This window comes from Trichoderma evansii (genome assembly GCF_050947405.1).
Source record: "Trichoderma evansii strain SZMC 28006 chromosome Unknown GGI43scaffold_13, whole genome shotgun sequence".
NCBI classification, from domain to species: Eukaryota; Fungi; Ascomycota; class Sordariomycetes; order Hypocreales; family Hypocreaceae; genus Trichoderma; species Trichoderma evansii.
This window is the reverse complement of record NW_028145193.1, coordinates 794,839-807,721: the sequence shown is the minus strand read 5'-3', so window position 1 is coordinate 807,721 and position 12,883 is coordinate 794,839. Positions and strand designations below refer to the sequence as shown.

Here is a 12,883-nt window from a genome sequence, read left to right as displayed (position 1 = left end):
AGATTCTCCTGGGTCATACCTACAGTATGCAAGTAGGTTTATGAAATGACCGCCCGCATTGGATGCACCCACCTGCCGAAAACTGAGACAGCTCCGTGCAAAAAAAGAAAATAATCGTACAAAGGCGCTTTTCCTGACTCGCTGGAGCCAATTTTTCTCCATGTCCAGTGTTTTGTTTTGCCACTACGGAGAGATATGGCCCATAAACAATCGGCCCCATCTTTTGCTGCACGCACCTTAGTCACGTGTAGATATGCGCTTTGATACTGGGCTGAGGGGTCGTGATCGTTTCAAGGCATGTTTTGAGGGCGGATTCACCAGATTCCAACGCACAGTGTCATCCAATTGCCTCTAGTTTTTGGTCTAAAATCCGGTGCAGTGCTCAGCGACGCCACTAGACGCCAATACAGTATTGGAAGTCATCACCTGCGATCTATACCTGCTCCATGGCCTTGTAGCCGTGCTTTGCTGTAGACTGTACTCTTTGAATCAAGTAATTGAGAGCTGCTATGACCGCCACATAGGAGGCTCATCATGACTCAAGAATCTTCCGAGTGCCAGGTGCGGAATGTTGGCCCGCTAATATGAGCACTGAAAGAGGAATCTCGAGCTAACATGTGCCGACATTGGCCAAGAGTGAGTAGGCCTTGCACCTTTCCGATGGCAGCAAGTGCACAAAAGAGGCTACACATGCCAATGGAGTCTTTTGCTGGTTCCACTCCAAGCAAGTCTATGGTCTCTATAAGGGATACAAACGGCGTAATGCTTCGCTGGATGCGCTGGATGATGAGAGCCCCCCCTACCTAAAGAAAGCCAAACTTACTCTGGCCAACCAGACGTTTGAGGATATACAAGATGAAAATACTCTAAGAGTAGTTCATTCCCATCTATTTGAGAAATACGTCCTCATCGGAAAAGTGATTGATGCCCGCAAGCTTCACCATACGCACTTCTATTCGCTCCAAGTCGATTATGGGCACCAAGCATACATTGATAAGCTCAGCAGCCAGCGACACGCCATTCTTCAATCTTTAGAGAGATTGGAGAAGCGCACTGCTAATCTGCTCTATCGAAAGGAGCAGTGGTTTGCTTGGGTACGCAAGGCCCAGGACGAAGAGGAAGCAACTCGCGAGAAAGAGCAGAAAAGAGTCAAGCAGGAAGCTTCCTTGTTCAAGCGTTATCGAGACAAGTTGCGTGCGAGGCTGGAACGAGCTAGGCGAGAGGAAGAAAAGAGAAGCCAAGATGCGTATCTCGAACAAGCTTACCAGGAGCGCTTGGCCATGTCAGCGGATGAGACTGACAATGATGAAGACTGGGATCCTATTAAAGACATGGACCTCGATAAGCGGACTCAGTACATTGACTTGATCAAACACTTCCTCTGGATGGATGTTGTGAGTACCGATGGCGACGAAGAAGATGCCTCGGCCGACCCGGTGGCCACTTCTACAGAGGCCGTTCCAAAGGAAGACATCCAAACCCCTGCTAAGAAAGCAAAGAAAAGGTCGAACGCTAAGAGAAGCGCCGCGAAATCTGGCAATCCAGGTGCTTCTGCTGCTGCCAGTATGGCCGATAGAGGCCAACAGAGGCTTATGGCCATACAAGAAGGCGAGGACGCTGGCATAAATTCTGACCAACACGTGCCGGACAAGAAAAATATTGAAACGGAACGTGAGATGAGAAATCGCCTTAGTGAGGGGGTCGATAAGAAGATGGAGAATGTCTGGGGCTTCCAGCTTGTAGGATCATTGGAAAATCCTCATGAGACCCATACCAGAACGGCACCGATGACGGATGATGAGATTGAGTCCGCTGTCAAGGATATCAGGGAGATTAAATTGCTACTCTTCAGCCGGCTGCTGCTTGCACAGGCTTCCATGCTGCCGGCTGCGCTGCGCTCCAATAGCGTGGAAGAGTTTCTCAATGATGCTGAAATAGTTGACTCGGACTTGCGAGACCTCTGCTTAAAGTTGGAAGATCCTTCTCTGCAGCAAATTCGAGATGCATGTGCCGATTTTGCACGTGGAGATGATGCAGAAGGTGTTGATAACGTCTCAGACGAAAGTGAGACTGAAGATGAGGATGGCGATACCTTTGCTGACATAATGGCCGACAATGATCGATATGCACACCTCCATACTGACGATTGGCTGGTGGAAAAGTTGTTCCCCGGCGAGCTTAAGCCTCGCAAGGAGAAGACTGGATCCTCGTCACAGAAGACTCGAGTTACTATTTGTGGCAAGAGCGTATGGAATCATGCCAGCGAAAAAGCAATGTCCCGAGACGGCTGGCTGCAATTCTCTATTATAGCCAAAGACTGTGATCTTAAGCATGCCATTCAGCTTTGCCGGAATTGGGCCGAATTCTCTGACTTGAATCTGCTCACCCTATGGCAGTATTTCCCTGCTTCAAACTGGGCATCTTGGGGCAAAAATAGGCTTGTTCAACAGCTACATGAACTGGAATTTTTCCCCTACTTCATCGATCTCGATGCTCAGCAACACAGCCGCCATGTCCAGGTTGGTAGCCGGAGCAAGATTCGGCGCCAGCATGACATAATTGAGACGAGAAACATTATTGTCGGTCACATGAAGCGTAGTGACCCCGTCACTCGGCGTTTTCTACAGTACCTTACCATGCGGACCGGAGAGCTACTGGTCCTAGTAAGAGATGGTAAAACTGGTCGCGTGATAACGGCACCTCCTGAGCAACACCTCTGGACCTATCGCAGGAAGCAGGGGATTGGAAGGGCTTCGAAGAACGAATGGGACATTGGTCTAGAGGTGGGCCCTGATTATTTTGATATGACCGACTCTCTGAGAGAATGGCGCTTTGGATTCCAAGACTATTACGACGTTTTTATTTGGAGCTTTGTGCCGGGTGAATCGGCGATGGATATGTATAATGTTGTTGTAACCGTAAGTTTCCTTCACTACCATGCGACTGCAGGTAACGTATTATGCTAATCCATCTTGTTTAAAAAAGGAACTTCGTACGGCATGGCGCATTACACATCCACGAGATGTATATTTTCACATGGAGCCGCTCTTGCGCATATTAACCAGGGAGAAAGATACAATGCGCACTCGCAAAATAAAACCGGGTGAAGACGTTGAAAGTATCTGGGACACTGTCACAGGCGACCAGGTCGAATTTAGGGCTTTTAATATCCAAGAAGGGAGTATAACTTCTCGAACCACTCGCGAACTGGGTTCTTCCCCGTACTTATTCTACAACAAAGCCAACGTTGTTGAAGACGAAATTCTTTTCCCAGATGAGATAACTTCTAACAAGAAGAGCGTACCTTTCCGAGAGATCAGAAATGGTGTTAGTCGCATCGAGACTCCCAATTTTCCTAGCCGCGTCCGACAGCTTGAAAAAAGCCTCGCGTTGGCTCGTGAGGGTAAAGATCCCGCCATCGTCTTTGAAGAAACGTTGGACAGTGATGAAATTAGCATTTGGTCCCTTCCCAAGGTATGGCAGACTGCTTTCGGACAGCTTCTCCGAGAGACTTTATCAGTGCAGCAGCGTAAGCTTCTCAATCGCACCGGCCTTGACACCATCAATCAGAGTCAGCTGTTGGTTGATAGAATGGAAGATGCAGACCCCATGGAAATTATGGAACGTGACAGATCATTTGGTAAGTAATTATGCAGCCAAACATTTTGAATTAAAATGCTTATTATTACGACTAGGATTTAAAGAGTCATTTCACCAGGGAGATCTCGAGCCTGGCAGTAATGAGAAATATTTTCAAGTGCAAGATAAAATTGCCGCTCTGCTCAAAACTGCTCACACCGGAGCGACTGACTGGGTTTTATTCCTTGTCGAAATCCTTGACTGGCTTCAGATTCGAGCAGACTATGACGACTATGCTGATGATCCATCTGCTCCATGGCCTCACCCTTTTGTTATTCAGGATTTGGTCGAGGCCTTTATGAAAGTGGCCATGTTCTTTCCAGAGTCAACTGTGGCGGACAACGTGACAGCATTTTTGAAATCCGACGAATGCGAAAGCTTCAAGAATTCTCTCTTATTTAACCCACAAGAACGAAGTAAATCTCTGCCTGATCGAAAGAGCCGGACAAGCTACAAGTTTCGCGATAAGAAGTTCTGGGATGAATGGAACAAGGTTGCGAAGGGTCCAGGATACTACACAGACATCTATCCTCTCGAATGGAGCATTGCTGTCCGCCCAACTATAGCCAAACGTTAGTCTTCCCTGCTTCACCCCGCTCCAGGTAGTAGTAATTGCTTACAAGTTATAGTGTATCGGGCAGGAATTATCGCCCCAGCTTACTACCAAAACGACCCGCAAATTGTCCCGGGAGTGTCAGTGGCAGCGACAGAACCTCATCGTCCAGACAAGTTGGATCTTTTCATCTGTTACGAGGACAAATATAACAACTTTCCAACACTATTCCCACCCTTCTTTTCCGGGCCGGATAAATGGACAAAACTGCTGCCTCTCGCTCAGGCCTTCTCAAGCAAGCATCAAGGCGCGCGCTTCGCTCTCCTTCGGCTCTGGTCGGCGCCACACTTTTACCCCCTCATGGTCGGATTGCAGAACCGACAGGGCAACAGCTTCCTTGACAGCGTCGGCCGTCCCTGGGAGTGGAAATTTGTGCCTAAAGATATGCCTGGCAGCGAGTTCAGCGTACACCATACCATAAACAAGAGGCTAGAACTGGTGAAGAAGCAGTTTGGAGATCGCGTGTACAGTAGAGGTGACTTGATCCTCGTTATGGGAGAGGATGCAACGGATTTATTGAAACACTGTGTGGCCGTGACGTTTGCTGTACAGACCAAGCCATGGTTGAGAGAAGTTGATCTGTGGAAGAGCTTTATCAATGTCGAGCTAGATTTTCTGCAGCAGTTGGATCCTTATTGGCTAGATTAAATATATCACATGGCTAGTTGATATTATGGAAATATTTTTATTTTCTCAAACAGCAGCATAATAAGATTTAACAGCGAGACCATTGAGCTGGACGAATCAGGGGTGTATGAAGACTGCTGCTGATATGAGTAATACGCTGTTCCTGGTGCTTTCTTTACGCCAATCATCTTCAATCTTGATTAAGACTTACTAAGACAAAATTCAGGCTGCATTGAGTCTATTGGCAGCGTGCGTAAATCTAACTCTAACTCGCAAGGCCTTGCTGCAGCCTTATGCAAGGGATAACAGCAGGTATCCTTGTACCGTGTGGTATATAAGTTGCCTTAGTAGCCCCTCAAATTCCCCCGCTCACAGAGCCTTGTATACTGACATCAGTTCGACCGCCAGTATTTTGTCAATCAGCTTAGTTTCAAGGTTTTCTCAGTCGTCAAGTCTTTTGTGTGACTATGGGAGATAGCACTATGGAAGATAGCACGTCGCCTGAATATGCCTCAAGGCAGAGTCAGGCAGAAGATGAAAATGATAAGCCTTCACAGGCCGTCTTGGCTGAAAGAGATGAAAAAATAGGTAAATAATTTCCGATGGCGAGAGTGCCATTTTATCTCAATAAAAGTCTTCCCATCGCTGGATTCATTTATTCTCTTCTCTCAGTCAATATAGGGGTCTACATGGTCTAATGGCAAACTTACAGACTCCACTCGTTGTTCGCCACTACCTTGGGAACTTATTCAGCATATAGTGAGCTATCTGGATAATCTTTCAATCAAGAATCTACGTTTGACCTGTCGACTATTTGCCGCTCTCAAACTACGTATAAATCGAGTCTTTATTTCCCCACATTCGACTGACATCCTGGCCTTTTATGCTCTTGCCAGTTGCGACACCTATCGCCACGACATAGTTGAGATTGTTTATGATGCTGCGTTCGTACGTTGTCCTCCTGAATTTAACGACAGGATTTACGATCTTCCTGTATTCCAAACAACACAAATGGATATAGAACAATTATGGTTCCAGTTTGAGTTAAATGCAAATATTGAAGAAATAAATAGACGTTATGGCAGCGGTGTCGGAGTTCTGTCTAAACGCCTTAGAAAAATCCGGCGAGCAGGTCGTAAACTATCAATGAGACATGCAAGGAAACATTTCATACACCTAGAGAATGAACAGGAACATAATATTGATTCGGAAGATGATGCTAAGGCTTTTCGGTGTGCCTTGTTGCATTTTCCCGCGCTGCGAAAGGTTACCATTACACCTGCGACTCATGGGTGTCCATTTACTCCTCTTTACGAGACCCCTACGATTCGGGCTATTCCCTTTGGAATGAATTACCCAATTCCTCGCGGCTGGCCAATTCGGCGTGGTGATAATGCTGTCATGTACGCGGCACCTTGGGAGGAAGAAAAATATATTTGGCGCGGGTATAATATGGTAGCAAAGATATTGGCTCAAGAGAAGCAGCACCATCGCATCTCTGAATTCATGATCGATGCTCATTATATTCATACCGGCCTCAGCTGCCGCTTATTTGAGCAGCGGTGCCAGGAGTACTCCAATTTCCGGACTATTCTTCAGCAACCCAACTTCAAGAAGCTACAGTTATCTCTCCATGTGAATGGACAAGAGCTGCCAGATATAGACTGGGCAGCTTTTCGCAATAATCTGCTGCGAGATGCCCTAGCAGGAGCTTCACAGCTAGAGCATTTCAACATGGAGACAAACTGGGATATGGACCTCGTGGACCGTCGTATTCAGCCACCGACGCTGCAAACATTCCTTCCCATTGAAGGATGGGCGGGACTGCAGCACTTTCGGCTGTGGAACTTTCCACTGCGCAGCGCTGATTTGATATCAACTCTTTCACAACTTACCGGGCTGCGATCCATTGAGCTGGGCTTTTTGGATTTATATGAAGGTGACAATTACCATGATCTACTCAATGATATGCGTGGCACTTTGCAGCTGCATGAGCGACCGGTGCGGCCCAAGGTCAGATTGGGTATACCCATACCGGATCCTAATACTCGCAGCCGCTCGGATTATATCCGTGGACGTGCAATTTGGCTTGACGAAGAAGTCGAGGGGTTTTTATATCGGAATGGTGACAATCTCTTTGTCCCTGGAGAGGATAATTTGGTACATACTATGGGGGTTGTAAGGGATGCTTTCGATCCAGCGTATGAGAGGCCGTATGTGCCTCTTCCTCGTGTGGAGCACCCGCAACAGAATATCCTCGGGTTTCGTCGGGGTTAGAGTTATATGTAGCTTTCTCGAAGAGGGGGGGGGGGGAATAGATTGACAATGCGAGATACTCAAGTAATTATAACTGAGCCATAAAACTAATGGTATGGAGTGTATATGTTTTTAATACGTGATATATCTACATCTGAAATAAACAATAGAGAGGCTTCAAGGCTTCAATCTCAAGAACAGCACATACACATATATACATATATTTCCCCATGCCATATCTAAAACATATGAATCTTCTTCGCTGAGTGGAACATGGACGGCAAAAAATCCCTGTTGTCATTCAAATTCTCAATCGCCTGCCTCAAAACCGTAGGCGTATCCTTCAACACAGTAGCACTCAAGTGCTTATCATAATGTTTCGCCGTCTTTTCAGCCACCTTTTCAATCAGAGGCAGATAGTCCCAGATTTTGGATTTTTCCTCTGCTTCTTCTGCTTCTTCTACTACGACATTCTGTCCTACGACTGTCATATCGTCGAAAGATGGCGTTGGCGGCTCTTGGCTTGGTCTCGAGTCTCGATCTCCATAGTTCGATACAGAGTCTTCGGGGCGAAGTTCCCGGTTACCCCATCTATCTTGTCCTTCGACGCTTGTAGTAGAATACTGGGAGTTGGGGTCTTGTAGAGCTGACCATACATCATCTTGTTGCACGCTTGACATAGAGTCTTGGGAGTATAGCTCTGAAAATGGCTGTTGTAGCCTGCTAGCATCGCCATCGCCCCAGTTATCATCGTTCCTGTTTTCGGCAAAGTCGTCCACATAGTCATATTCATGTTGCATAGGATTGACTTGTTCCTCATGGCCTTCGTTCCTCTCCAAGCCATTGGCTCCATTCATCTCCGGGTCATTGGCTCTATTCATCTCTAGACCATTAGTTCCATTGCTCTCCAAACTACTTCGTGGGGTTTCTTGAAGCCCCTCTTCAGCTTTCTCATCCAGAGGTGCAAGGTTATGCAAAATGCGACCCACAAGCTTCCTTCTCTTAAGCTTATGCTCTTTGGATTTAAGAAACGTCGCCAATATTTTGCACATTTCCTCTTTCTTTCGGTTCATATATCTGTTCCACTCGGCCACTAACCCATCTTCAGGGAAGCAATTATTGAAATCAATCTCGCTCGTCGGTATGCGGTAGCCGTAGAATGGATGTGTAGAGCCTATTTCTAGATGACAAAGGAACCAGTCGGCATTGGCCACGCCCGAGCATCTTGCAAGAACCCATTCACCGGCAACGAGCCGTAAATCATCTTCTTGAATAAACTTAATCATGCGATTAATTGTCTTCTCTTCGTCTTGGTCGCGAGTTTGGGGTTCTCCCAAGGTATCATTCGCCGCTTCGTTTTCGTTATTGACGTCGTCGTATTTCACCGATATGATTTGATCAGATTCGGTATTGTCCTTTTTCTTCTTCTTTTCCTTCTTCTTCTTCTTTTTGTCTTTTAAAATTTTACTCGTCATCTTATGCTCTCGCTTTTTGTCTTCTTTTTTGTTCTGCTCCTTCATCACGCGAAAGTCAATCCCATCATTGACTTCCAGCTGTTTTCTCAATAGTTCGCTCTTGCAAGAGAACTGGACAATAACTTGTGCAAACCCAGTGCTAATCGAGCAATAGCCAGAAATGACTTGATCTGGGCTTGTTGCATGCTCGACTTGTTGCCGTAGACCTTGAACATCTGCCATTGTAATGATTACACGTTGAATGTCAAATATGCTCTCAATGCCTGCATTGGTAACAATGATGGGATGCGGGGAGACCATATTGGGAGACCCAAAAATAGCTGTCTTTTGAATGCCGTTTTCTATAAGCTGTTTATCAATTTTATGCCGTATCCCTTGCACTCGGGCTGGTAGTTGAGTCTCAAAGAAACTCGGGTCTTTTCTGATTCCCTGGAGAGAGTTTGTGGCCCAGTTCTGAAGGTATCTCGATATTTCGTCATTTTCACTTAAAGGGAGATTGCTTCTAACTGGCGATGTCTCGTTTTCGGCCATTAGAAGTGGCACTGGGATCGAACCTGCTTCTGAAAGCTGCTCGACAAATCTGCTCTTCCTACCCACAGGAGGAGTCTCATTTTCTGCATCTTCTGTTGATAATGGAACATCGACTAGTTCTGGCGGAGTGACATTTTCCGTATCGAACACACTTTGGCTGTTATTCCAGTTGTGATCACGTCCAAGTTGCTCGTTGTTCATGTCTGGCGTCTGTACAGGTGGATCTACCACTATTTGCACATCTGGATTGATATCAACTTCAAATCTCGGATTTCTAATCGCAGTACTCGATAATAGCATATTTGGATTGGATCTTATTTGGGCTGGTCCGTTGATAATAAATCCGATGAATTTGCTGAGGACCTCAATCTCATACGGTAATGCGCTAGTTCCAATTGAAATATTGCTGCGACCACTCAATTTTTCTACTCTCTCAGCGGCAGTTGGGGCAGCCTTTAATTTCTCCAGGTCAAAAGAGTAGATGATGGCGGAAATGTAGCCAATCCATTCGATCACATGCTTCGGCGGTACGTTTTTCTTGAGAAATTCAATCAAATCGCGTAAAAGAGAGACAACGGCATGATAATAGCTCGTAGTATGTAGCATTTTGTCTTTCTCATTTTCGGCCATAGAGTTGCGGCTATGAAGACGGCTGTTTTTAGCTTGGTACGCCTCTTGGGTCGACGGATACATCGAACGTCCGCGGATTGAGCTTCCCTTATTATAACCAGCCCAGTTAAAAACGGAAACGTCATTACGAGTAGTCAGTGTTTCGTCAAAAAGCCGACAAAGTGCTTTCTCGTACCCTTCAGCGGAAAATGTCGGGAAACGAACGCCCAAGAGACCCATCAGCGAGTATGCGCGATCAAATGACTTTGTAGTTTTTCGCTTGCATGCCAACGTCATGACTTCTTGTGTGGTAAAACCATGTCTGCGTGATCCATCTACCCACGAATCCAAAAGAGTGATATTTCCAAACTCGGCAATATATTGTCGATCGTCCAGGATCAGATCGTTTACCTCGTTGACTAGGACATGCAGGATATGTGCAAAGGTCCTGGCAATTGCCTCTTCCTTTTCTTCAAAGCTTTCAATAGTTTCAATGGAATAATGCTCTTTTGCTTCGGGGAAAGAATCCAGAAGCTCTTGGAAAAGCCTCTTTCTTATTTCTAGCTTCACTCTCTTTTCGATTTCTCTTTTTTGCTTCAAAATGGCCTTTTCTTCATTGTCGCTTCGTTTCTGGCCCATATTCTCTTGCGTTGGGACGTCTCTAATGACCATTGGATACTTAGTTTGCTCATAGCACTCAACCAATGCCATGGTAGCAAAGAAAACGGCCTGAGCAACCTCGGTTTTAGCCGTTTCAGGAGATATATCTCTAGGAAAACAAAGCCCAACAAGCTCAAGAGCTTTGATGATAGAAAGTGCATGTGACACCTTGCCTTCCGTAGTTGAGTTAATTCCAAGACGAAGATGCTCATTTATTTTATAAGCTTTCTGCTTCTCTTTGTTCTTCCCATCTTCTTCGATCTGAGGAAATTGACTCGCTAGATTCTGATCCCAAATGACAGAAATTTCGCGCGGCAAGGCGTCTCCACAGTATTGAACTTTCGGTTTCTCATTTTGGGTTGGTTCAGGCTTCGTAACATGGAAAACGGTATCCATTATGTTCCAAGGCATAGCAATCGAGGCCAATAGTGCATTACTCAAAGAGAATCCCTCTTCAACCTCCTCTCTTTCATCAGACTCTTGCTCGATTCTAGGATAAATAGCTTTAATCGCCTCTGTGTACTGAACAGCGCCGCAATTTAGCAGAGCGGTCATGAGAATTTCTGGTTTCCACGCATTCGAAGTGGGCTTGATGTCGAGGAGGTTGGTATACAGCCCAATGTGTGGAATAAGATGGTATGCACGCCCCAAATTTTCAACAGGCCGCGGTAATAGTTTCCAATCAGCATTGACGTAATAAGTCATCCTACTCATAACGAGCTCCTGTAGTGTCCATCCTCGGGTCGACCATTCGACCTCTGGCTCCTTTGCGATGTCTTCGTATTTCTGAATTGGGTCTGTTCTTCTATTGGCAATAGTATCAAGTTTGTGATGATCGCCATCTGTCTGTAAATACTCATCCCAGTAGATCTCAGCATCAGATTTCTCAAAAAGTGTGTCAAATCCAGTATCCAGGTGTACTAGAGTAAAAGTAGATTGGGCATACCAATCTCCCATTAGCGACATTGATTCAGAATACTCATTGTGATTGGTCTTGTCAATGCAGCAGGTATCAAGCCACACATAAAATTTCTGCTGTTGCTTATACCCGGGTACTAGACCTCGCTTGAAAATTTCTCCAGCTTTTAGAATCGATTGCTCGATCTTGATGGCGGATCTCCATAGACGTAAGCAGCGAATCATTTTCTCTACCATCTCACGTAGATCACGGTTCAAGGCATCAAACTTGACATCATCTGAATGTTTGTCGCGTTCCCACTCGGCATCAAATATTCTCTCATAAGCAGCTTTAATGGCATCAGTATCATCGGCAGTATCATCAACTGCGGGGGGCTGTTCTTCTTCAAGATTGGCTGGTGAAACTCTGGTTTCATTGTCGCCAGTGCTATACTTTGCTTTATTGCTGAGGTCTTTGAAAACTCTGCCTTCCATATCTGTAACCTTTTTATCGTGTATCGTCTTTTCTAAGTGCGCGTGGGCATCTTTAACCTCTTTACGAATCTTTTTGCTGTGGTGGTACATCCGAAGAAGAGACAACACGTAGCAGTCGTTTTGTGCTAATTTCTCATCAAGCCTGTTCTTCACAGCGCAGCCATTGACCTTTTTCCTTTGCTTCTTAACTTTCTCTTTACAATATTTGAGGACCATTTCAACGTCAGTCCGGTCAGTATTGTACCAAGTTGGATAAGACTTTGACATTTTTTTTCTGACTCTTTGAAGCAGATCAAGGTTGATTTCCGGGTCTTTCCAACGATGTGACACCATACAATATGGTGCAGAAGGGTCAATATCTTCAACAAGCACGCCATCGGTAATGTCGAACATTCGATATGGCCTCGATGTCTCGGTGGAGCTATTTGATACTCCTAAGAACCCTACGTTATGAATTTTGGCGAGATACTGCTCATATTCCGCAATGATCTCCGGTTTGAACTGAGGAACAAGCCATGATGTAATGATACTTCTAATCATTTCTTGATTAAGTCCCATGGTTTTTATCATCTTCATAGCAATCTTGGCTCTTTTTGAGACGTCTTCTGACTCCCCAGACTGGGCTGGGTTTTCCAGTTGATCGTCCACGGGCTCCTGATTAAGTCCCATGGTTTTCATCATCTTCTTGGCAAACTGGGCTCTTTTTGAGCTTGAGGTGTCTTCTGACCCTCTAGATAGAGTTGGGTTCTCCAGTTGATCGTCCATGGTGGTATAAGAAATAGGAGACGTACGCTCTGCTGATAAGGATGGGAGAACTGACCACCGTATCTGGTGGAAAATAGGCGTAGCATAACCTGCAATTCTCTGAAAGAATAATGAGTGAAGGTCAAATTAATAGATAGCGCATAGCAATATTCAGTGTATTGAACGAACTTCCAACTGAATAATCTCGGAGAGATAGGAAGGCGGTGTTGAGAATGGATAGACGCATCATATATCACTATTTAGAAACAGTTAGCCATTTTGGCGCTTGCTTCAGCTGCCGCCATGACTAGCGTCTCGTCGCAGAATATGCGATTCA

General features: G+C 45.6%; 3 protein-coding genes across 3 annotated transcripts; 2 read left to right on the top strand and 1 right to left on the bottom strand.

Annotated features, from left to right (window-relative positions):
* The first annotated feature begins 348 nt into the window (after positions 1-348).
* On the top strand, positions 349-5,099 carry GGI43DRAFT_82962 (uncharacterized protein). The gene is made up of 5 exons (XM_083210374.1): positions 349-561; positions 645-2,918; positions 2,986-3,640; positions 3,696-4,211; positions 4,269-5,099. Exons 1-5 carry the CDS (start codon positions 535-537, stop codon positions 4,898-4,900), a joined length of 4,104 nt encoding a protein of 1,367 aa, XP_083059618.1. The 5' UTR covers positions 349-534; the 3' UTR covers positions 4,901-5,099.
* Position 5,100: 1 nt separating this feature from the next.
* Positions 5,101-7,277, top strand: GGI43DRAFT_82938 (uncharacterized protein). Its single transcript, XM_083210372.1, has 2 exons — positions 5,101-5,467; positions 5,592-7,277. Exons 1-2 carry the CDS (start codon positions 5,347-5,349, stop codon positions 7,154-7,156), a joined length of 1,686 nt encoding a protein of 561 aa, XP_083059617.1. The 5' UTR covers positions 5,101-5,346; the 3' UTR covers positions 7,157-7,277.
* Positions 7,181-12,773, bottom strand: GGI43DRAFT_408241 (uncharacterized protein). The gene has a single exon (XM_083206337.1). The coding sequence runs from the start codon at positions 12,565-12,567 to the stop codon at positions 7,375-7,377; it is 5,193 nt and encodes a 1,730-aa protein (XP_083059616.1). The 5' UTR covers positions 12,568-12,773; the 3' UTR covers positions 7,181-7,374.
* Positions 12,774-12,883: the final 110 nt, after the last annotated feature.